This window comes from Caretta caretta, chromosome 2 (genome assembly GCF_965140235.1).
Source record: "Caretta caretta isolate rCarCar2 chromosome 2, rCarCar1.hap1, whole genome shotgun sequence".
Lineage (NCBI taxonomy): Eukaryota > Metazoa > Chordata > Testudines > Cheloniidae > Caretta > Caretta caretta.
In genome coordinates this window covers 113219459-113244373 of record NC_134207.1, presented here as the reverse complement: position 1 = coordinate 113244373, position 24915 = coordinate 113219459, and the positions used below count along the sequence as shown (strand labels likewise).

At 38.3% G+C, this 24915-nt stretch overlaps 1 protein-coding gene across 4 annotated transcripts in view; it reads left to right on the top strand.

The window, feature by feature from the left end:
- NUP153 (nucleoporin 153) overlaps positions 1-22389 on the top strand; it is a 62850-nt gene extending 40461 nt beyond the window's left edge. For 3 of the 4 annotated variants that reach the window (XM_048839896.2, XM_075125371.1, XM_048839894.2), the window contains 12 exons: positions 734-866; positions 2883-3020; positions 3859-3951; positions 4209-4296; positions 6871-6990; positions 7382-8002; positions 11893-12087; positions 12623-13471; positions 15443-15814; positions 17356-17634; positions 20175-20322; positions 21012-22389. In XM_048839896.2, the coding sequence (XP_048695853.2) occupies positions 734-866; positions 2883-3020; positions 3859-3951; positions 4209-4296; positions 6871-6990; positions 7382-8002; positions 11893-12087; positions 12623-13471; positions 15443-15814; positions 17356-17634; positions 20175-20322; positions 21012-21096 (3121 nt within the window). In that variant the 3' untranslated portion in view covers positions 21097-22389. The remainder of the gene's footprint in view (positions 1-733; positions 867-2882; positions 3021-3858; positions 3952-4208; positions 4297-6870; positions 6991-7381; positions 8003-11892; positions 12088-12622; positions 13472-15442; positions 15815-17355; positions 17635-20174; positions 20323-21011) is intronic. The other variant, XM_048839897.2, reaches the window with a different exon arrangement.
- Positions 22390-24915: the final 2526 nt, after the last annotated feature.

The following is a 24915-nucleotide window of genomic DNA, read 5'->3' as shown; positions in this document are numbered from 1 at the left end:
GGAATGAAAAAGAGAAAATTCCATTACACTTTATAAAGCTCTTTGATGTATGTGTATCTGAAAAGAATTCTGGGATGTTAACACAATCAGAACTCCTCTTTGTTCTGTTGAGGGCCATATAAAAGATGCAATAGCTTCTAAGGCTTCTGTCTCTCACTGTCATGCTGCAGAAACTGGAGTCTCTGCCTTCTGTCAAGGTTCATTCCATAACAGTGGCAGACAGGTACCTTGACATCCTTTTATATCTTCTCTATGCTGAAATCTTGATGTGTCAGTGTTTGCATGTAATCTGATCTGTTCTCCCTCCCACGATACACCCATTCTATCTGGTCTCTCATTTGGTGGTGAATATTTCATTTGAAATGTCCACTGTCCAGGCTAACAATAAGGGATGTGGGAGAATAACATATTTTACTAGCTAACTTAATTTTTCCATCTTCCTCTCTGCTGGCTCAGACATCACACCTTGTGGAGTTGGGACTGTTTCTGATTGATCGATTGATTTTTTGATTGATTGACTCTCTTTTATGGTTATAGCTTTTTCTATTTAGCAATATTCTTATTGCTTGGGATGTCTATTTGACCAACACAAGACAACTTGGACAAGAACTTTGCTTTTTCCGGACTGTTGGTAGGAAGGTTTCTGTTCCAGCCCAGACTGAGGGTATAAGAGCTTAAAACAATTAAGTAATAAGAGTGCGCTCTAATCATATACTGTTTATTTCTGTGCTAGCAATTTCACATACCCCAAATTCAGTACCCCTGCATCCAATGGATTATATTCTGGAGTGGGAGGTGGTGGAGGTGGCAAGATGAGAAGGGAAAGAGGAGTACATTATGTATCTCAACCAGGACAAGAAAAACAGGTAAGAGAAAATACTTCAGTTAAATTGATTTATTACAGTGGAATTTTTCAAAGCATGGATTCAATGAAACTGAAATATTTGGCTCCTAAGAGACTACACAAAAAATTAATAGTTACAAGCCAGTCATGTTTGTACATTGCCTAACACAATGGGGTCTGGACTATGATTGAAGCTCCTGGGTGCTATGATAATACAAATAATAAATAATAATAGTTAATTCTGTTGGATATATAGGCCCAAGTCTTCAAAGAGCTGCTGATTTTGAATGCCTCAGTTTTGGTACTCAGCTTGAGACACCTGGCCCTGACTTTTCAGAAGTGCTGAGCCACTTCCATCTCCAGTTGAAAGTCAATAGCTACTCATCACTTCTGGAAATCAGGCCCTATATTTCTGAAGGTGGGCACCCCAAATTAGAGGCTGCATTTGGAAACTTTGGCCATATTACTTTAGGAGTTCTTCCAGTTGTATTGTAGGGTTTCCCTGCTATCAGCTGAATAAATCTATACAAGAAACACTGAGTAAATATGTCAGGGTAATATGTACAGTTTATTTTAAAGGATTAAAATATTAAATAAGTGGCAGTAAGCAAATAAACTATTACATAATTCTATCTTATATGACTTAATAGTATAGAACAAATCAAAATTTTGAAATGGAATAAAGCTGAAGACAACACTATATGTGCATGCAAAAATATTAAATATGTTAGAGATCTGTGAGTGACATTGACTAATGCTTCCCGGGTGCACAAATCAGCCACTCCCTCTTTATTTTTTTAATAATAAAAAATCAATTTAATAAAATGCATAAATAGTAGTACATGTCCACAGAATTATTTCTGTGTTTAGTGTCTCAAATATGTATAGTCCAAAGCATACAGTAAACTATATACTGCCTCTTTTGTCTTAAGTATAAACTTATGAATCGTTAGACCAATCTTTTGACTGAACTGATGTAGAGAGAAAATCCAGCTGTATATTGGAGATCTTGGAGGGTATTTCTGTAGCACAAATAAGAGAACTTAGTATAAAGATTTGATAGGTCTAATTTTTCATTAAATATGTTGAAATGAACCAGTATAGAAGTTGGGAACCCAAATTCCTTTGGGTATAAACACAGGGAGAAAGTTAGGTCTTAATTTATCCACACTTAATTGTTTCTGCATAGATCCAAGTGCCACTAATGAGTTGTCATTAAACTAGTTAAATCTTTATAATACCCAGTTTAATTTCAGCAGCTAAATACCTTAAAAGAAATGTCTCTATGCTTCAGTGGCTTCTGTGTTTGTTGCATAATTGTCTTACACCTTACCTTAACCTATATGACATACCATGAAGTCAGACAGCATACTAGACCGGATTGACCACTGGTCTGATCCAGTGTGACAATTCCTGTGTTCCTAAAATAGGGCTTATGCCCTTTTGTGTCTCTGTGATGTATAAAGAAGGCCCGAAAGATTTGTGTGTGTGTGTTTTAAAAAAAGAACAAAACTTGCTTTCTGTGATTTTTACCTGAGAAATATCAGAAACGTCAAGACTGGTCTTCCTTAGCTTTGCTAGAGGATTTCTTGCAAATCTCAGCATGTATTGAAATCCCACCTCTTAATTAAAGAGTAGGGAGGATCAACTAGCACAACTATCCTTTCTCTAGAATTTTGGTTATTAAAGTTAAATGATGTTCCTTTCCATTTAAAACTTGTTTTTGTTGTTAACAACTCACTCTCTTTCATTCTATGTTATTTTTATGGCACATCCTATGGGCAATGGTTGAATTAGCAACTTTGAGACAGTCTTCCCTGTTCTACCTACTGTACACATGATGATCATGGCATACCCATGGAAAGTGCCTGCCAAAGGTTAAAAATGTTCTAGTAGACTAGGGTGGGGGGTTGGATATATTTTTGTCATTTTATTTTAAATTTGGCTTTGCTGCTTTTAATTTTGTATAGATATTAGAGGGGGAAATGTAGTTTCTAATGTAGAATAGAAAAATAACTAAATAAATGTACAATTTTAGGAGGCGGAGGCACCAGTACTACCCAAAATACCCTTACCAATTAATACTGTATCACTGCCTAACTTCAGCTTTGGCGCCCTTGCCAGTACTAATGTGTCGTCATCACCAATCACTAATACACAACCAGTGATTAACAAGGTAATTTTTTACATTGTATGTACTTAAAACTTTACAGGATTAGAATTGGTTTGTCTTGTTCATTCACCGTGTTGCCCATCAGATATGTTCTTAGTGGTATTAAGGGGTAGACTAAGTAGTGTTAGTTTATGTACAGCTGAGTAAATGAGGGCCATTATATTCTGATGTGTAATAAGATTGCTGAAAGATTTCGATGGAGTTTCACAAAGTTGATGGATTAATTATTGGATAATACAGACGTATGGCATCTGGAAGTGCTCTGGAAAGCCTGTTATTGTTACAGTATGCCAAGGTTTATTCAACAATTTAGAAGTACCATAAATGGCATTGGAAGCATCAGTAGGAAAGAAATGTCATCACAATAATTAGTGTATATAACTGCAATAAAAATAAACATTAAAAATGTCTAGAGACATTTTAATATTTGTGTACAGTTTTTTAAAAAAGAATCGGAGACCCATTTATTTATGGAGGACCTTGTATATGTTGAGTTAAATTTAAGGTTGTTTAGGTGTCTTGGCTGCATTTTTGTACCTTAACATATTTGATTATATTTTCAGTGTAACCTCAGCTCTGAATTTTCTGAGTTTATACCATATGGTTTTGGAATAATTAAAACATGACTCTGATATATTTTACCATAAACTGCTGATATGTACTCTGAACCTTAATTGCATTTCATCATAGTTCTTGTCTGGGAATGATAAATGTCAAAACTAGGTTTCCGAAGTTCAGTGCAGAACTCCTGATATTTTTATAGCCTTAAATAGTTACTGGTTTTTCTTTCAACATATTTTCTTTTTAGATAGTCCTAATTTTTTTATTTTTGAAAATTTAGGTGCAACCAGCAAGTAATGCTAGCAGTCCTGTGTTCAGATTTTCATCTCCAATTGTAAAATCTACTGAGGCAGAAGTGCTACCTCCACTGTCTGTAAGTAATGCATGTAGAAACTCTGCTGTCCTTGAAGCTTTTGCTGTGGGCTTAGCAAAACATTTCAAAACAGTAAAGTGGCATTCGTGGCAAATAATGATAAAAGGAACATATGTTTCGATATTCAGTTGGATGCCAAATAAATTGTATGCTAGAGAATTGAAGTCTGAATTTGTACTTCTGTGTTAGACTGAATTAAGATTTCTTCCTTTTGGCACTGAAAAGATCTTTTTTTTTTTCCCCTTCCCCTTCTTCAGATTGGGTTTACATTTAGTGTTCCTGTTGTGAAATCAACACAAGCTTCTGGATCCAGTGATACTCCAGTGCCACTTCTGATTAGCCCAGGTAACTAAAAATCCAGTATTTCAGACCTGAAATGTTTTATTTTTTCTAGCACTAGATCTGGCTGGTGGGCATATCCTAGCTGAACTGTCTTACCCCACCATCTGCATTCTCTCAGATGGGGATCATTTTCCACCAGATATTGGAACTAGTGTGTCACCAGGAGGAGTTTCTAGAACAATCATCCCACTCCCAGCCCTCACTCTCAATCTTCCACTTTTCCTCCTATAGGCTGCTATTTTATCCTTTTGTGTTTCAATCACAATGCCTAAGTAATGATTTTTAACATGTTTGGTTTATCTTGAGACTTGAAATTTTATTTCTTTGACTTGTTCCTTCTGAGAGCAATAACAGTTCCCAACCACAACCTTAAATACTTCTCTGTTGCAAGGGATGTTTTTTTATTTACATAGCCAGGGTTTCTTCTGGCATAGTGTGTTATATGAAAATGCCACTGAAATGTTATCATGTAAAGCATACTTTAATTTGTGCATAAGTTATGGGGACACTGTAAATTTAAACCACACTACTATTGGAAAACTTTATATACTGTTGTTACAAGCAGCAACTAAGATTACTGTTGTGAAAGGTTATAGAGAAAAAATTCTTTTAGTTTAACTTCTTGCATTTGATAGCATTTTTTTTTTAAATATTCAGTTTCCTCTGGTAGTGGGTGTCTTTCACACAGCAAATGTTAGAACTTTTTTTTTTTTTTTTTTTTTAAAGATAGGAAAACCAGATTTTTAAACTACAAAAACTGGCAGGGAGACTCAAGGGCCCTGAAAGTATATTTGACTAATTTTTTTTTAAATTGACTATTTCAGATTGTTTGTTTTAAAATGATGTCGAATCCACATCTTACACACTAAGGAATTTCAGAACATTTGCTGTGCTGTAGTTACTGCACATGAAAGTCCTGTTATTAACTTATTCCCTTCCCTTCTGTCTTAATAGCTCTATTCCATCAAAACTGGGGTAACTTCCCAGATTTTTTAGGAACTCTTTCTAAATGTCATTTATTAAAACTACATATTTGTGCCACGACAGTTCAGGTTGTCTCACCATTTTAATGATGAAATCCTATCTTGTGGTATTTATAATTTAGCTATAGAAATTGTCTTACCAGAACTTTGGCACATATGGCCCCAGTCTAGCAGTACAAAAACTAACAAAAAGTAATAAAAATTGATCTGACATTTAAAAAAGTGAGTGGATTAAAAAGTAGTTTACGGTGCACTTTGTGTCAGATCAATCATACAAATACTATATTTATAGTCCAAGAGACTGAAGTCTTCTGTCCATAAACAGGCACAATAATAGCAGTGTGACAGGCAGATCTTTCTCTAAGTATAAAATTTTGGTAGCTTGAAAGCAACTCTTTTTCTCTCCTTTTGAGTCTTCCTCTTTCCCATTCCCACTCTTAATTGCAGGCCCTAATAGTTTGTTTTCAGTGATAGTAAGGAAGAAAAAAATCTTGGGGAAAACTGCAACAGTGGATGTTAATACTACTGCATATGACTACAGTAAAATGAAAATCAGAAATTCTGCTATTTCTACATTTCTTTTCAGCCTCAAGTGGAACAAAATGTTAAAATATAAAAGAAAAATTGTGGAACAAAAAGTTCTGAAAAATTGATTCAGAAGCGGCAAAACGTTTTTACATTTCTGCATTTTTGATCAGAACAAAATGCTTTGATATTCCCAAACTGAAACCTTTTGTTTCAGTTCAGTTCAATGTTAAGTTGCATCTCCTTCTGGTGCTGCTGCATTGTCTCATTGGATTTGTTGTTTGGGTGCCTCCAGGCCTTCATTCTCTCTTAGAGACTGGGCTCTCTAGCCATCCTATATCTCTCATGATACATGAATAGTCATGCGACTCCCATGATGCATCATATGGCCCAGTCACAGGAGAGACTGGCAAGGGAGCCTAACGCATAGGAAAGAATGGAGGCATGATAGATCCACACTACAACTCTCATGGGGCAAGGTGGCAGGATAGGAGGATGCAGTTTAATCTTGAACTGACTTTATAAACCAAATGTTTTGGTTCATTTCAACAAACTGAAATATTTTTATTTGGCATGAACTGACCCAGAGTGAAATATTTTCCTGTTGGGGAAAATATAAATAAAAAAACCTAGCAAAATCAGTTTTTTTTCCTATGAAAAATTTCAGTTTTACAGAAACTGCATTTTCTGTGGTTATTTTTAAAAAATGGTTTTTTTAATGGAAATTTCCAAATGGAAAATAAGCTCTACATCCAACCTCTCTTTGCAGGAGTCTGCATTAATTTTATTATGCTTGTCAACTAAGTTGAAAGTGAGAGGCTGTGTAAATGTTTCTTGAAAGTAGAAAGTAACTTTGTAATTATACATAAAAAGTTGATTGGACTTGTATAGTTCTTGTAATAATACACGCATACATAAGTTTCTATCTTGTGTGAACATAAAGTTTTAAAAATCAAATCTTGGAAAGTAGGAAGAGTTTTGAAAACTTTATATTTTTGGGAGGGATGGAAGAAGGAAATAACCTTTTGATTCACTTTCTCCATGAAAGTAGTAAACTTTCTGTTTAAAGGTAGCACTGCTGTAAATAGCACCAGCAATAAGAGGAAAGAAAAGGAAGAGTACGATGGCGCCTTCAAGCCTGCAGAAGTCCTGAAAGAAGGGAGTGTACTGGATATTCTAAAAAGCCCAGGTGAGATAATGGATTCCATTTTAAAAGAATTTACAGTAAAACCTGGACTAGTATGCAGCGTTGCAGTTCTAGAGAAACTTTAATTAAATCATTCATCTAAGATGAAGTTTTGCTGACAAATTGAAAACAAGCTCAGTGTTGAAAGACTGAATGGAAGTCCATTGTGGTCCAGGACTCCAATATTAACTATGGAAAAAAACACAGGGGTGGATGGTGTAAAGCTTTTTTACAGTGGCTTTACCACTTCTGTTTTTATGGTACTGGAGTCCTCCCCTATCCTCAGGACCCCCGTGTAGATCTCCTGTTGTGTGGTGCGATGAATGAGGGCTAAAAAGATTTCCTCAAAGGAGCTAATGTAAATGTGCCTGATTTTGTGTTTATATTTTTCTAGACTTTACTTCTCTGAAGACACACGCCCCTACAGCCACACAGCCTGTTTCAACAAGCACAGAAGTTTATACACGGCCTGCAATAAGTAATTTTTCTGCAGGTTCATTGGGATTTAGAGAGACCTCTAAACAAGCTTCATCATATTGGCGCTGTGACACGTGTCTCTTACAAAACAAGGCAACAGACAACAAATGCGTCACCTGTCAAGCTGCTAAAGTGCCGACAGCAGACCCTGCTAAACAGAGTGGAATGTTGACTCTAAGCAGCACTGTTAAATCAACTGCTCCTGCCACAGGAACACTGGGCTTTGGAGACAAATTTAAAACAGCAGCAGGAACATGGGATTGTGATACATGTCTAGTCCAGAATAAACCTGAAGCTACAAAATGCGTGGCCTGTGAGACACCAAAGCCTGGAACAGGAGTAAAGCCTGCTCTGACATTGCCAGTGGTCACAGAAAATACAACAGTGACTTCCTCTCCTAGCTGCACTGAAACTACAGTCACTTTGGGGTTTGGAGACAAATTCAAAAAGCCGAAGGGTTCTTGGGACTGTACAGTGTGCCTTGTGTCAAATAAGGCAGAAGACAGTAAATGTGTAGCTTGTCAATGTGAGAGACCAGGTACGAATTTTTTTTTTTTTTTTTTTTGTATTTTAACTGTCCATGCTTGCTTAAATATTTTTTTAAAAAGCCTTTGTCTTTAAAAAAAACATTCTGTTTTATTTGAAGCTTAAAGTATAGAACACTGAATATTCTGGTTTTAAAATTGAGGATTAAGGTTAATGTATAAGCTCTTTAACACATCTGTCTCTTATGGCTTGTATCTAAATATTTGATTCTGTTTTCTGGTTACCATTTCTTCCAAGTTTCTGCTTGTGGGCCACTGCTTTGGAACTAGCATCTGGTTCTCCTCATTGCCTGGAATGAGGTAGTTCTGCCCCAAAGGGTTACGCTTCCCTAAGCTGTAGCTCATCTTCCAGCACAAGTTGATAACTTAGTTAAACTCCTTTTGCAAGACAAATGACTCATTCTCCTATGGCTTTTGTAGTACTGCATTATAGAGAGGAGAAGGAAACCACATTGTCTTGAACTGTGGTTCCAAAAAGTCTTCAAAAACACATTTACAGATGTACCAATATGTACTCATCAGAGAATGAAGGTAGGAATGGACTTCTAGTTTATATCCTGGCAGTGTGTCCACATTCCTTTTATGTTTAAGTAACTGTCAGTCCATTAGTGGAATGTCTCTTGATTTCTAGATGGCAGGGGAGAGCTTCAGCTATATAGTCTTCATTAATATAAGCACATAGCTATTTTGTTATGAATGAGAAATAACAAGAATTTGTGCTATGAGCTGGGGACATATCAGTTGGAAAAGACCTAGGTACGTTGGTCGATCACTGGATGACTATGTGGCCGTTAAAAAGGCTGATGCAATCCTAGGATGCATCAGGCAAGGTATTTCCAGTAGAGACAGGGAAGTGTTTATTACCATTGTGCAAGGCACTTGTGAAACCTCATCTGGAATATTGTGTGCAATTCATGTTTAAAAAAGGTGAATTCAGACTGGAACAAAAGCAGAGCAGGGCTACAAACATGATAGAGGAATGGAGAACCTAACTTACAAGAGGAGACTTAAGGGATGTGGCTTGTTTAGCCTAACAGAACGAAGCCTGAAGGAAGATGTGATTGTTCTCCATAAATATATCAAAGGGATAAAACACCAGGGAAGGGGAGGAGTTATTTAAGGGCCAATGTTGGCACAAGAACAAATGGATATAAACTGGCCGTCAAGTTTAGACTTGAAATTAGACAAAGGTTTCTAACCATCAGAGGAATGAAGTTCTTTAACAGCCTTCCAAGGGGGGTAGTGGGGGCATATAAAACCCAACTTGTTTCAAGACTGTCTTTGATGAGTTTATGGAGATGATGGTACAATGAGGTTTGTTATAATGGCATATGGCCCATTCGCAACTACTATTAGCAAATATCTCCAGTAGCAGAGATGGGGGTAGGTAGGGCTTTAAGTTACTACAGAGAATTCTTTCCTGTGTGTGTCTGGTGCATGTTGCCCACCTGCTCAGGATCTGATTGCCATATTTGGGGTCAGGAAGGAACTTTTCCCCGGGACAGATTGGCAGAGACCCTGGGGATTTTCGCATTCCTCTGCAGTGTGGGGCACAAGTCACTTGCTGATCTGAACTAGTGTAAATGGTGGATTCTCCGTAACTTGAAGTCTTTAAATCATGATTTGAGGACTTCAGTAACACAGCCAGGGCCTATTACAGGAGTGAGTGGGTGAGGTTCTGTGGCCTATAATGTGCAGGTCAGACTAAATAATCATGGTGGCTCCTTTTGGCCTCTGAGTTTGAGAAGCTACGTACACATACTTTCATTTTTATGACAGTTGAAGAGAACCACTCTTCCGTGCAAAATCTTTGAGCTCTTTATAAATATGTTTTGACCCTGACTGCATCTGATTTTTGTGTGTAGTGTATTTATATGTCTAAAATTAATATTAATATATATGTTTTGAGTTTTATTTATAATTTTATGCGCCTGACTGCCACGTGGCTACTTTCAGTAAAGGTGGGTGGGAGCAGAATGAAGGGAGATGCACTGAAATAAGGCCATCTATCTTTAGGCATAAAACTAGGAACATCTCCAAGTTGGGGCACCTTTTGCAGGAATAGGCATCCACAGAGAGAGCGACTAGCCTGCCCACCCTCCTGGCCTAAGCGATGGCCAGAGAGCTAGAAAAAGGGAATCACATTAAGGGTTTGGAAGTGGGGGGTGGGTCTGTAGACCACTAAGCCAAGACTCCAAACTGACTATTGGCCAAGGCTTAGTTTGTAGATTTTCTGTGAGCTGTAAAAAATCTGGATTCTAGGTTGGTGGGAAATGGTGGAAAACCCTTCTTAAAGGACCCCCTGATGGACTTTAAGAATGAGTTGATCTAGTAATATGTAACGTGCTATCAATCACCTTTTTAAAGCCTTCCTGAAAAATTCTGGCAACTGTAAAATGAACTTGAACCTAGCTCTCCAACCACTCTGCACGGTTAGAGTGGAATTTCTTCCAAATATATATTCAATTCCAGAGGTCGTTGCTTTTGTGGACTTTCATCACCATAGTGAACACCTTGTTACTTCAGGGACTTGCTCATGTGAGCTGGCCCTTTAGATGTGGCTTGTCTGGCTTTGGGCTATTGCTGAGAGGTGTTTGGGAAATGAAAGATTTCAGTGAGATCCCCATGATGCAGAGAACTGCGTGGCCTCCAGGTCCATCAAAGATGAGAATTAGAGGGGAGAGAGAGGGCAAAAAATATCCGATCATTCTAAAAGTTAAGTTGTGGGATGAGGGTGAATATCTTCCCTATCTTCCATGGTTGAAGTCAAAGGAGGGTGAATTTGAGGAGAAGAGTAGAAGGTAGGCAGGCAGTTCTTCAATCTGGCTGCTTCAAAGACCCAGTTCAACAGGATAAATTTGCTGGGATGCAACTGGTGTTCAGGGGACCCTTTATATACGTGCTGGATTTGGATTTGTGCTTCAATCTGAGTATTTGTTATGGAAGTCAGAAGGCCTGCTACGGGAGCAGCATCCACTGACACACTGTTGGGGGATGACGATGGGTCTAGGTTGTAGGACAGGCGGAAGGAGCCAGCTACTAATGAGAGCATGCCAGTGCTGCAGATAATACGGTGCCTTCCATGTCTCTTCAAAGAAGCCTCTGTTGCTGTTGAAGACAGTTGGTTTGGGTGGTTGAGCATGGCATTGGGAGTCTGGAGCTCATGAGATCTAGCTCTTGTATCACTGACAGGGGTGTGTGGTTTTAGACAAGTCTCTTCTTTCTGCCTTATCACCAGCCTTTCCTCTTCTCCTCCAGCCTTTGATAGTTCTAAGGGGGTAGAGGGTGGGAGTAGCTTTAGCAACCACCAAGGAGCAGGAGGCGGAGAAGAGTCACTGCAGCTGCAGGAGGGAGTGTTTAGTCCTCTATTCAGGCTTGCCGGGGCAGAGGGGAAGGAGGAAGAGATCTGGTTGGAATTTGCTGATGAGTCTGCTTAGTAAATAACTTCTTACCTCATGTCATTTTACAAGTTGGGCCAGCATTAATTCCAGCTCTGGTAATTACCTTCTGTCAACCTGAATTTCTCTTGCCGTTTCAGTTGGTTAGTTTCCTTCTCTTTCTGTCTTAAATAGCTGAGGTATGTTGCAGTAGCCTGTGAACTTCATTAGCTGTTTAAACCTAGCATTGGCTGCATTTTAGTGTGCTTCAAGTAATCCCTCTATATAGTCTGTATATTACTTTTAAGTTTGTAAAGCTCTTCAAGATTCTTCAGAGATACTCAATTTATATTTAAAATAATCTGCAGGTTTTGTTCCCTCTTCTTGTGCTTGGTCAGTTTATACATTACAGCTTGAAAGTGTATTTGAAACTTAAGAGCTTCATGAAATTATCTTAGTTAGTTAGTTAGTTAAATAGACTTTTAACACGTTCCTTTGTTTCCTAGGGTGTTCATTGCCTGTGACTAGTAGCAGCACATCCTCTTTCTCCACTCCTTCTGGAGGATTTCTGGGATTAGACAAATTCAAGAAACCTGAGGGAAGCTGGGACTGTGAAATATGCTTGGTACAAAACAAAGCAGAGGCCACAAAGTGCATAGCTTGTGAGAATGCAAAACCAGGCACCAAACCTGAGCTACAAGGTAATGTTTGCTTCCTGGAGGAAATAATAATTGCACTCTTTCCGTTGTTTTTTTTCAGTTGTAGTGGAAGATTTGTGTGAATTGCTGCATTTTTTCCAAAGTGTGTGTGTGTGTTGTATATCAGAAAAAAGAAAATAAACGTTCACAAATGACTTGTTAGGGCTCAGCATTGTCTTTGTGTGTATGTGTGAGGAAAATATCTCTTGTTGGGGGCAGGACGGGGAATATATTCTTGTTGTTAAAGTATTCCATATCACCAAATTTGTTAGTTTGAAGTGTATAAAAAGTTTACGTTTAGAGTGAGTCCTGAGTACAGTTCTTTGATCCTAGTTGGGGATACAGCACCACTCATTTGAGAGGGTCTGTATGATAAAGTAACTGACAATCTACAAACAAAAGGCATTTCTAGTAAAAGTTTTTTTTTTATATAATTGGCTCAGGAGAGGATTAGGACCAGAATAGCAGTGTTGTTGCAGAGCAGGACTTAAGTGCATGTGTCTGTATTACAAATGTAGTCTATTATTCCTTTCTACAGGTTTTGGTACTGCTGCTGTGTCCTCAGATACTGCTGCACCGTCATTTAAATTTGGTATTCAGTCGTCATCCTCTGAGTCATCTCAGACAGTAGGAAGCACAGAAAGTTTTAAATTTGGAGAACAAGGGGGTTTGAAGTTTGGTATTACATCAGAGTCAGGATCTGTAACAAACAACATGACTGGTGGCTTTAATTTCCCTAAAACTTCAGGGGACTTCAAATTTGGAGTCTCTTCCTCCGACTCTAAATCAGAGGAGAGTAAAAGAGACAGTAAGAATAACAATTTTAACTTTGGACTTCCCTCTGGTACAAGCAATCCATCTACTTCAGCATTTCAGTTTGGGACATCTAATCTTGGACAGCAGGAAAAGAAGGAGGAACCTGTTCTAGGGGGTTTCAGTTTTGGCACAAGTTCTACTGCCTCCATTGCTACATCAGAGAATAAAACAGGAGTGAGTGGATTCAGTTTTGGAACGGTGGCAGAAAAGGAAGTTGCAACAACTCCTTTTTTATTTAAAAAGGCAGAGGAGAAAAAAGATGAAACTCCTTCGGCAAAGGGAGGCTTCAGTTTTGGCAGCATGGAGCCCGCATCTGCCTCACAGTTTGTCTTGGGAAGGACAGAGGAGAAACAGGACACTGTTACCTCTGCTACTTCATTAGTGTTCAGGAAGACGGTTGACAATGAGGAGCCAAAGGTGCAGTCCATCTTTTCATTTGGGAAGTCTGAGCAGACCAAAGAAGAAAGCACAGCAAAACCCACTTTCAGTTTCAACTTAACAAAACCAGAAGAGAAGGAAACTGAGCAAACAAAGCCAGCTTTTACATTTGGGGCACAAACCAATACTGCAGGTAAAAGAATCTTTTGCTTTAAACTTTAGTTGTCTGGTCAAGTCCATGAAGTAACAAAATTAAGTCACTGCCAAGAAAACAAATATATTCGAGTGATTTGTTCATGTGTTAGGTCTTTAGAAAAGCTTTTGTTTACTACATGAAGATGAATTTACAATTCTGGGTCTTAGAGGATAACAGGATTGTTACAGTTTCTCTATGGACTTCAGTGGAGTTGAATACCATGGATTGAAAAATTGAGAAAATATTTACTGCATGTAAGAACCATTTTCTATTAGGCCTTGCCTAAATACAAAAGTTGTACCTCTTGCTTTCCATACCTCCATAGTTAAAGCAGTACAGCGTGGATGCAGTTATCCCAGTGTAACGGTGCCTTATACCTGTGCAGCGTATTCCAGTATGGGATGGGGAATATGTTGTACTGCTATAACTGTGGCCACACGAGAAGTTATACCACTATAACTATATCAGTAAAAAAGATAAAATAAATCACAGCCTTAACTGAAATAGTTATACTGGTACAAAATCTGGTACTAGTATATTGTCCCACATTAGTCCATATATTGGTAATATCTCCACCTTTGCAGGTGAAAATGAGCTTTTTAGTGATGTTGCTGCATAGAGGGCTTTCTGGCTGTTAAGTTCCAGTTGTGCCCAACTACCTGTCATGTTTTAAAACCGATTTTTTTTCTCTAAAGGATTAGCAAAGAGTTTTGTCAGTAACTGACTAAAAATAGTGTTTTGCAATTAGTCTCTTCACAGTGTTATGTTGTTCAGAATCATAAAACTGCATGATGATGTTGCTAGACAAATAGTAGATGAGGGCTCAGAGTTCTGAGATGAAATACCATGACATAAATATTTACAGTGTTATTCTAATCCCAGAGTCAGTGTCAGCAAGGACTCTTGTTAGTTCTAATTGAAAAGATTTATGACAGTCCTTTGAGGAATTAAGTTCCCCTTTCGGCATAAAGTGGCCCCATCTCCATCCCCAAAGAAAGGGGGAGTTGAAACAGAGACCTAAGTAATAGAAAAATGGAGACTGAGAAATGAAAAGAAGATGCCAGACAATTAAGTCTGAGAAATGGACACAGCAACAGACTTAGTGAAAGCTTAAAGCTTTCCAAAATGTGGGTAAACTTAGTTTAATGTCTTAAAACAAAATGGTTGATGAAGAAATTGGACTGAGGAGGGTTAGTCTTATTTGCTTTTGTAGGAAATCTTGAAGGTACTTAAATATGCATATTTATATATGCACTTTTACCAATTTTAAATTATTTTCCAGATAGCACAGGGGTTAATTAGTAAACTTTAACCCCCCTTAGGGATAAACAGGGCACCCTGGAATTTTTGTGAAAGTATAACTAGGGTCTGACCTTGCAGCCTTTACACAGGCTAAGTACTCACTTTAGTTGTTGAGTTTTGCCTGACTTAGGAAAGCAGGATCAGGTCCTTAGATTCACAGTGGGGTGGAGAAGAAAAATCTCTAAATCAGTCTGTCCCTTCTCCCCCCCGAAGTAGGATCCATTTAGCATAGCCATGAAACTATTTGTTCTGATGTCTCTTGGAAAAATTTACTACCAAGCATTTCCGCTACTGGTGGCACAAAAACAAAACAAAAAACTCTAAGTACTTGTACCTATGTAATGCTACTTCATATTTCCTTAGCAAACATCCCTACTCTTGCCAGCCACAAGTAGAGCCAAGACAGGAGTGCCTTTCCTCTGCTTTGTAGTCGTCTTCATGAACCCCTTCCCCTCCCCCCCCCCCCGATTGTGTTTTTCCTGGGAAAGAGACCAGTTTATGCATTTCACTTGGTTTTACATAGGTGAGAGAGAAGCCATGAAACTGAAGTGTCATCCAGTGGTGGTGTTGGCATTTAGTGCTTGAAACAAAACGTATGTTGTGCCTTCAGAGCCTTATTTGCCATTCATTTCTAAAGTACTTTATAATTGCTTTCCTTCTTTTCAGATCAAGGGGCAGCAAAGCCAGCCTTTGGTTTCTTGAGCTCTGGTTCCTCCAGCACAGCCATACCAAGCACTTCAGCTAACAGCAGTAGTGTGTTTGGCGGCAGCTCCTCCTCTGCCTCAAATCCTCCACCAGTTGCTGCTGCCTTTTTGTTTGGACAGGCCAGCAACACTGTGAGCAGTTCTGCATTTGGCAATGCTGCTGAATCCAATGCCCCTCAGTCATTTGGGTTCTCTCAAGAAAACAAACCAGCAACCACATCCTCCAGCACAGGTGCAGCTGTTGGGTCATTTCTCTTTGGTTCAGGAACAAGCAGTAACAATACTGCAACCTCTGGTTTCAACTTTGGGGCCACAACCACATCAAGTTCTACAGGTATGTATACAATTTAGTGCTGGTAATTTCACTGTTGTGGGTAGATGAAGGACCAACACAATTTTATTTCCGTCAGCATTTTACTGTGGAGAATACATGGGCTGTGTACAGGGCTATTCAGTAGTCTTTGTACAACAAAGGAGTCACAGTCATTAGTGGGGCTACCTTGTTATGAAAAAAAAAATCCTAGCTCTTAGTATTTTTCATCAATAAATCTCAAGGACTTTGTCACAGAAATTTTTAGGAAAAGTCATAAGGCATTCCTATTGGAAAAAGGCATAAGTATTAGAAATAGTTTCAGAGCAAAGTGTCACAGTCGTTGTTTTATACACCACATAACCTCTGTATTTGGTTTTCAGTTCATATAACTAGAGTTCTGCTTCCAATATGGAAACCGTAGAGAAATTTGATTGAAGTTATGGAATATTGCTGTACCAGAACCAGTTTTTGAAAATCCAGCCTAACTTCCCAATTCTTTAAAACGTGAAGAGATTAAAAAAAAACCAAACAACCTCTTGGAAAAGTTAAAGCCCTCACTAAATGGTCTGGGTCCATTTGTTGCCACAATATTGTTGCTGTCATAGTTACGTTGCTGAGCCCTTGGTTCTCAATTTGCCTCCTCTGCAGCTCAGATCAACTTGACAGCCCTCAGGCTTCTCAGTGAAAATGGTCATTTATTTACCTTCCCACTCTACCTTCCACATGTGAAAATCCTCAAATGTCATTAGTATTTTTAAGCACAGAATTCTTGACTTCTTTACCTTAGTGCAGCCTTCTTCATTAGTGCAGTGTTTAAGCACAACACTCATGCATTTGCTGCTGCTACTATGACCGGTTCATTTAAGATCAGATTTGTTTCTTCCAGGTTAATGGATTAAGAACAGTGATCCTGTTTATCTCCCACTGATTCAAACAAATTAGAGATCAGAGTCTAAAATCCTAAAATGTGTCATCTAATTTGGCATGAGTTTAAGTTAAACTCAGAGGTACAGGCTCAAACCACCCAGTGATTTAAGTAAAATTTATTTTGTTATTCTTTCTATTAAGAAGCAGAATTTAAATTTGGTTGTCTCCAACCCTCATAACCCGAGAAGTTAAGTTCAGGAACTCTTTGTGCCAGAAGCAGCAGTTCAGAGTTTGGACCTGGAATTGCCATATGAAGAATTCCACATTTTTTAAGAACAAATAATATCCTAACTCTGAATTATGGCTTCTTTGCCAGCAAACCAGGTTGTCACTTTGAATAAATCGCACTGAATCTGAGGCAAAAATGACATATTAATTGACTATTATTTCTAATGCAGAAATCCAAAATTGTATGTGCAATTAAACAAATCTGTTTTCCTTGATTCTAAGTTATAGTGCAGTAGACCATGCTCTTTTTCTCTGTTGTGTAATTGCTGCCTGAAATGTCTTTAGACGAAATGAAAAGTCATTGAAATAGTGACACTTGGCAGATGTGTTCCCTGTGTGTTCAGTTATTACTGTATGTCAGTTATATGCAATACTTAAGTTTCTGTTCTGCTTCCTTGCTTTTCTAGCTTCTTCCTCTTCATTTGTGTTTGGCTCTGGGTCTTCAGCACCTGCTGCTGGTCCAGCATTTGGTGCCAGCCAGACACCAACATTTGGTCAAAGTCAAGGTGCCAGCCAGCCAAATGCTCCAACCTTTGGATCATTATCATCAACTTCATTATTTTCAGCTGGCTCTCAGCCTGCACCTCCAGCCTTCGGGTCTGTGTCAAGCAGTAGTCAGCCTCCTGTGTTTGGACAGCAAGCAAGCCAACAGCCTGGTTTTGGCTCCGGTACAACACCTAATTCCAGTGAGTGCAAGCCCTTCATGTCTGACATTTATTTTGGTCTCAAGATGTAGGTTTGTTTCTAGAAAGAACTCTCCTTAACTGTTCAGTAAGTAATAAGGCTACGTGGGATTTCATGCCAACTTTTGGTAAAACACTACAACTTTTAAGGAATAAATTGTTTTATTTTTTAATCTCCTTTCTCAAACACAGTGCATATTAAACACTTTATTACAGATAAGAAACAGAATCTGATTACTATAACATGTAATGTCCATTAACAGAATTATTCAGTAATTTGCATCATTCGTAGAGGTCAGATGGTACCCCCCACCTTCATCAGAAACTTCCCCACAAAATTCATTAGGGTGAAATTAAGATTTGTTCTCTTTCAAGAATGTTAGTGTTAAAATTAACAAATGTTAGAAAAACACAGTATAAAAATATATGAAACTCACACCACGAGGTTGAAGGCAATGTGACTTGAAGATGAATATACTCTAAGCCTGGACAAGGCCCTGCATTCATGAGGATCCTCCTCTGTCACTGTAGTTTATTATTATTTTGATTATGGTAGCTTAAGTAGTATTTTCTCAGAATAGAATGCATATTTTTTATTAAAAGGAACAATTTCCCAGCTTCCTTGTCTTTGTGGGAGCTTTATTCACTGACTAGGGGTGTATGCAGTAATTCTATAGAAATTACAAACATCATCTAGGAAAATAAGCAAATAATACAGGTCAGTAATCAGTTATGCATAGCAACAATATCGACACTTTATTTCTATTCATTTGAAAGACTTAGTCAGCCCTCCCTTGATCTGGTGGCATTTAGAGATCAGTGTCTGTCTGATTACCTGGTCTGCACAGATTATTTAACTTTTATATTGTGGTAGTGCCTAACTCCTTGCATTAGGTGTTAGACGAACATATGGACTGTTGTTGAGCTTTCAGGGTGGTGAATTTATAAACTTCTTAGCACAGTATAAAATGTTTGCTTAAATATCAAAACCACACACTCAACTGTAAAGTGAGACTTTATTTACAGCTAGGCTTGTAGCTATAAGGTTACTGCTGTAACAGAAAATAGGGAAACAGTTTTAAAAGGGCACGATAATACTCTTAAATGTTATGACTCATTCTTAATAGAAAAATTGAAAAGAAAGTTAGATTTATTTATTTTTTGCATTTCACTCAGTTTGGACAGTGAAAGTACAGTAGTCAGTTTCATTTTTTAATGGGTTTTGTTTGTCCTGTAACACAGGGCTGGGTTGTAAACACTGCAAGGGAATGTTCAAATCCAAATAAACTGTTCAGATTGAAATAGTCAGGCCCTAGTCCTGCAGTGGGTGTAGTCCTCATTGTAAGTCTGGAGTTTAATGATTAACTTGAAATCTAAACTACCTTCGGCAATTTTTTAAAATTGCCTACCTTTTGTTTCAGGCAGTACACCTACCCTGGAGTCTGCCTCCCGGTTTTAATGGTTTTGCATTAATGGTTTTGTACAACGTTTACGCTTCAAAATAAAAAAATACAATAAGAATTAAAATGAACATTATTTTATTTTATACTTAGGCACCTAGCTAAATAGCCTAAATTTTAGAAGCTCTCCTATAGATTAAGAGACTGACTTTAGGGACCCACTTTTTAAAAAATCTTAACTTAGGTTCAGTAACACTTTTTTTTAACAGCACCAAAATTTGGGTGTAAGCCCTGGGAGTGTCCCTTGAAGTTGAAATCACAGTAGTTGTGACTTTAGTATTGAAAAATGTAAGTTGCAAAGAAGTACTTGGTTAATAAGAGCGAGGTGCCTTGCCTTGCCTTACCTAGAAGGGTTCTGTTCTGGAGCCTCTGTCTGTAACTGCGTCCTCTCACTGAAAGCCTGTGTGAATATGTTGAAACTCTCTTGTTTGATAATAAACAATACTTGAATACAATTCTTGGTTCAGAAAACTTTATAGTATGTATTTTGATTTATGAATGACCAGATAAATTGTAAACCACTCCAAGTATTATGCATAAATCCAACCTGTGGGAGGCATTGCCTGTGATTATAAATATATTTTAAGTATAGCTCCTCAATGTGCTTTTCAAAAGGCTTCCTAAAAATGTTCAGACCATTCAAAATATGCCACATGCCCTGCTTTTATAATGAATTATTCTGACTTCTAAAGGCACATAATCTGAAATGCACAAATATCCAGAATAAAGAGGAATTGACTGTCACGTACCCTAAATGACTTTAATAAACCTGCTGCACATATTAAAAGTTGCTGTATTCACAGGGCCATCACCTTGTATCTGAATCAGCAATGCTGCAGTAGATGTTGGCTTAAAAGTCCCAGTCCTCCATGAAGTTGCCCCACTTAAATGAGTGAATATTTTTAGTGTAGGTTTTAGCAATAGCTACTTTGGTATCACTGCTTTAGGGAAGCCTGTAGTCTTGTTGTGACACAAACTTATATGATAGAATGGCAAAGGGGAAGAATCGTGGTTTTTTTGTTGTTGTGGTTTTTTTTTTTTGCATCGGATGGGGGAGTTAAACATAGACTTTGTCTTTTTTAGGTGCTGTATTCCAGTTCGGAAGTAGTAATAATTTCAGCTTCACAAGTAATAACCCAGGAGTATTTAATTTTGGTGCACCAGCGCCACCAGCCCAGCCTTCTGGCTCTTCAGGATTTCCATTTAACCCGACTCCATCATTTGCAATGGGGTAAGAATATCTTTTAAGTGACTAAAAGGGTGATGGTGGTGGGGAGGAATAAGGATCCTAATTCATAGGAATTATAGCTGTTAGAGTTAAGTACGTGCAGCTTCCAACTCCCAAATCAGTCTTCATTTACATGATTACTTTAGGTGTTCACATGAACAATGAACTCCATATAAATACTTAGACTGAATTATGTTAAAAGTGCCAGATTTGGCACCCAAAACGACTAGTCAGTCATCATCTTAAAGGGGCCCCGTTTTCAGATGGTGAGCATCCATCCTCTGAAGATCAAGTACTTTTTAAAGGTTTCAGAGTAGCAGCCGTGAAGTGAGCTGTAGCTCACGAAAGCTTATGCTCAAATAAATTGGTTAGTCTCTGAGGTGCCACAAGTCCTCCTGTACTTTTTGAAGTGTCTCAAGTGAGGCATGAAAATTAGGCTGCCTTTCATGTTTTCAGACCTTGCATCTACTTTAAAGCCAGCGACTTATTCATTTTGTTCTGTGTGTAATACAGTAAATGTGGGTGTTTGTTTTGTTTCTGGAATCCTTCTCTTGCTGTGGATTTTATGAAGTTTGGGCCTAGCTAATTGCTGTCAGAATACATATGATGATTTTAAATTATTCCAGAAAGATCCTGAGATTTGCAGTGGCAGCATGCTAGACTTTTGACTACTTCTGAATTCTTTTTGACAGGTCTAACGGGAAAAATGTGTTCTCTGCTTCTGGATCTTCAGTTTCTGGGCGGAAGATAAAGACTGCAGTTAGACGTAGAAAATAATTGTCAGTGGTTATTAGACAGCAATTTTCACAACAGCTGGTGCCCTGCACTTATTGGATTGTACCTCATGCTGGGTTTAGCTGAAGTCAGATCTGCCTAAAGAAATTCAAAACTCTGCTGTCTTTTTCCCCATTTAGTTTTTCTGGTAAGAGGTAGAGTTGGCAACAGGAAAGTTCTCAAGCAAAACTATTTTAGAATCCAGTAATTTCTTTATTCAGACTTGGCATGGTCTGGCTATAGACATGACGATAGCCTGCACAGCAAATAGCTTTGTATAATACCTCTTCATCTGCACCACTGTGTGCGTTCATTTGCGTTTACTGACGCCTCAAACTTGTAATTATATCAGTGAAGGGATTCTGTATAGAGTAGAGAATGTTGATAATGAATGATTTCTATGCTGAGTTTGTGCTGGTGTATGTGTGAAGTGAGTGAGTTGGGTGTATTGTGCACTAAAATTTTCTGATAGAGGAAGACTGATTAAAGGATGGTCCCTGCTAAGGACTTGTTAGATCTGTAGTTCTCCATTTAATAATTATATGCTATTTCTATATTTTCATTCTTACGGCTCTTTATCACCTGTCTCGCCTTTTTGTTATTTTATTATGAAAAAGTGTAAATACAATTTTGTTTCTCTTTTTTGGCATAACAGATCTGTGAACTTGAAATTTTAATTTTGTGTTATGGCAATTTTTGTTTAGTATTGTCTCAGATTTTATTATGTAAATCCCATTATTCAAAGTTGCCTAAATCCATTTGGAAAATCTTTAAATAAAATTGGGAATTCTTAAAGTGAGTTTATTGGCTTTTCTGATCCATTTTTGTTTGGACCAAAAACCAGTATTGTACAAAGTATTAAGTATATATTTTTATATTTACAGAAATGGACTGTGGTGACTTTGGATAATAAGGAAAAGTTTAATATTAAAGCCATGTTTATTACAGTATAATTAACATGTTAAACCATGGGATAAATGCCATCAATAAAAATTATGAAATATTGTCTGTGGTAGTTTTAACTCACATTGAAACCTATCTGTAAGATGAAGCATTGTGTCCATCAGAATAGAGGTCATACCTCTCTGCAACATTTCTGCTTTTAACAGAAATACAGAGATTGGTATAAATGTGTGCTCTGTGATTTAATGGTGGATCCTCGAAACGAGGGGATGTTTAAACTTCTCAACCCAGAGGGGCTGTAACTGGTTACTTACCTAGAGCCTGAGGGCTGTACCTAATTTGCATATACATTTACATACTTTTAAAAATCAAAATAAATGCACATAACCATAATATTTGCCTGTACTCGTATTTTACTTGATTTAATTAAAATTGCTGCTGCGTGGAGTTCAACAGCACTGAAAACCAACCAAAAAGTCAAGGCATTCAGAGAGCTGTAGCATATGGGACTGAGGTGAGGCCCAGAGCATCTCAAACTGCAAAGCACTTGCTGGTGACTTGGTTACAGAGGCCTGGCTCCTTGTCCTTGTTCCAGCTGTTAAATATTTTCCTAGTATTCTTCTATGTAATTGTCACAGGGCTCTTAAGTGATTGCAAATAGGAAGGGATGGTGGTCTGTGAGACTCTAGTGAGGATGTTAGAAAACCTCTGAACCTAGAATAATTTTAGGGAAAAATTCTAAAATCCCTACCACCAGGTCATCTGGTATGGTGGCTTCCACTGTACTGATTAAAACTTTTAAGGCAGCAGTAAGTATTTCTTGCAGTGAGCTGGTGGAAGACAAGCTGATCTCAGAGCTCGCTGGGGAATGGTCAGACAGCCACTTCTGCTGCCAGAATTTAACAATCTGTACTTGCCAATATTGTTCACGGTCCAGAAACAGACTAGTGGGAGGATTACATAAGTAAGGAGGCATTCCTGGAACTAAGGGCGTCTTGACAAAAACATCCATTTCCCTGTGGAAACAAGCTACCTCTCCGATTGTTACCGTGAAGGTGGTCCAGAGGTTTATCCAACTGGATGTTCAGAAACATGGATTGGCTGGAACCCAGGTATCCATTCTACTGTGTTAATAATTTAAGTTATGTTACATGTGCTGAGGAGCTACAGGTGGTTAACACTTCAAACTTCTCTGCTGTAGACAAATCCAAAGCCTACTCCGAGGAAGACTCCTCACTTAAGCATTGAACATAATGTTCTAGCCTATTAGAATTACCAAAGCAAACTAGTACTAAAAATTTTAAAAGTTAGGTGTTTTGATAGCTAAGATATTTATGGTCAATCACACATCAAATTATATTTTTGAAACAGCTTTGTAGTTAAATGTGCTAGTCATCTCTGAAAATGGGGAATTTGTCATACTCTTAGCTGCTTAATTTCAGTAGCTTGACTGTGCTGGAACCTCAAGTTTCTCTTCATTTCCAAAATGGAGGGTTTGACAGACTTCTATCTTGCTGTAAAACCCTAGTGGAGACAAGGTGGAGGTATTTTTTAACAAAGGCTGTAGTAGTCTCACCTAGCTCCATTGCTCTAAGCAACCTCAGAAGACTTAATAAAAAGTATGCTAGTCTGTTGCCAGTAGGGCTCCCCTCAGTGGAGCTGTACAGGTGATAGGGGCAGATTTAAACAGCTGAAGGGGTAGCTCCCCACTTCACTCCTACTGTACTGATCACCTTTGCAAACAGTAATTACCTGTTTCAAGGGTTCACTGTCTGTACACTGCTGTTGCCACACATTAGCTAAACTCAAGTGACTGGCTGCACAAAGTGATTAGATGAGCAGCAAGGTCTCCCTACTTTATTAAAGCCAGGTCTACATTTGGAAGGCTTTGCTGGAATAGCTGTGTCAGCATACCACATTGGCAAAGCCCTCCTACTGTGGACACTTTTACTGGTATAACCAAAACCAGCAGCTGGGGTGTTTCCCACATCCCTGGCCTCCCATGAGAGAAAGAGATTATACTAGCAAAAACACTGTTTTGCTGGTATAAGTGCATGTGTTTGAGGGGCTTTTTTTGATCTGGCCTCAGTTTGTAGCAGATGATGGGCGAACTCGCTCAGGTTTAAAGCGCCTAATTCAAACTTAAGATTTGTATATGGACAGGAGGTGGGTTAAGGCAACACAAGTTATATGTTGAGTTAACACTTCAGTAAAGATAAGCCCTGAAAGTTACCAAGGAATTATTTTCACCCTCTCCCACTGTGGGCAGAAAATGGCCTCCACACAGGAAGGAAGGAAATTGTAGCAGTTCCTACAGTATGCCTGAAGTGTTAGCTAAACCTTTAAAATAAACATCCCTTTTATCCTAGCCAAGCCATACTTACAGTGAAGAGCTACTGATGCTCTACAGGAAAAAATGTCAACTGGTGGCAACTCTCCAGCAATAGTATTAGCAACTTCCAGAGCTGCAACTCTTCCCATTGCTGCAAGGATTCTGCATCTGAGTTAACTTTGTTATAAAGCAAAGCACACACTCCTAACAGGTAATTTCTTCTGAAATATGCCTAAAGACTGAAGCAGAACATGCTTCTTGCAAAGAGAACGTTTCAACCTCCCACCTTTAGGTAGTCTCCTTCACAGACCTCTGAATTTTAATATCTAGGCTGATCTTAATCACTCAACAATACAACACTTCTCCAAAAGAGGAGAGACACTTCAGTCCATGATTAGCTTGTCCTTTTTCCCTGTCACTATCTTTACCTTGCATCTTTCATACCTAATGCTTTAGCTGAAGTAGGAATACAAAAGGGTACTTGTATTTTATACAGACCAGCCTACAGTCACTGACCGGCAAATAGCACAACTGACAAGCCATTCATTTTCCACAAGCACAGCTGAACGATCCAGTTTTGTGATAAG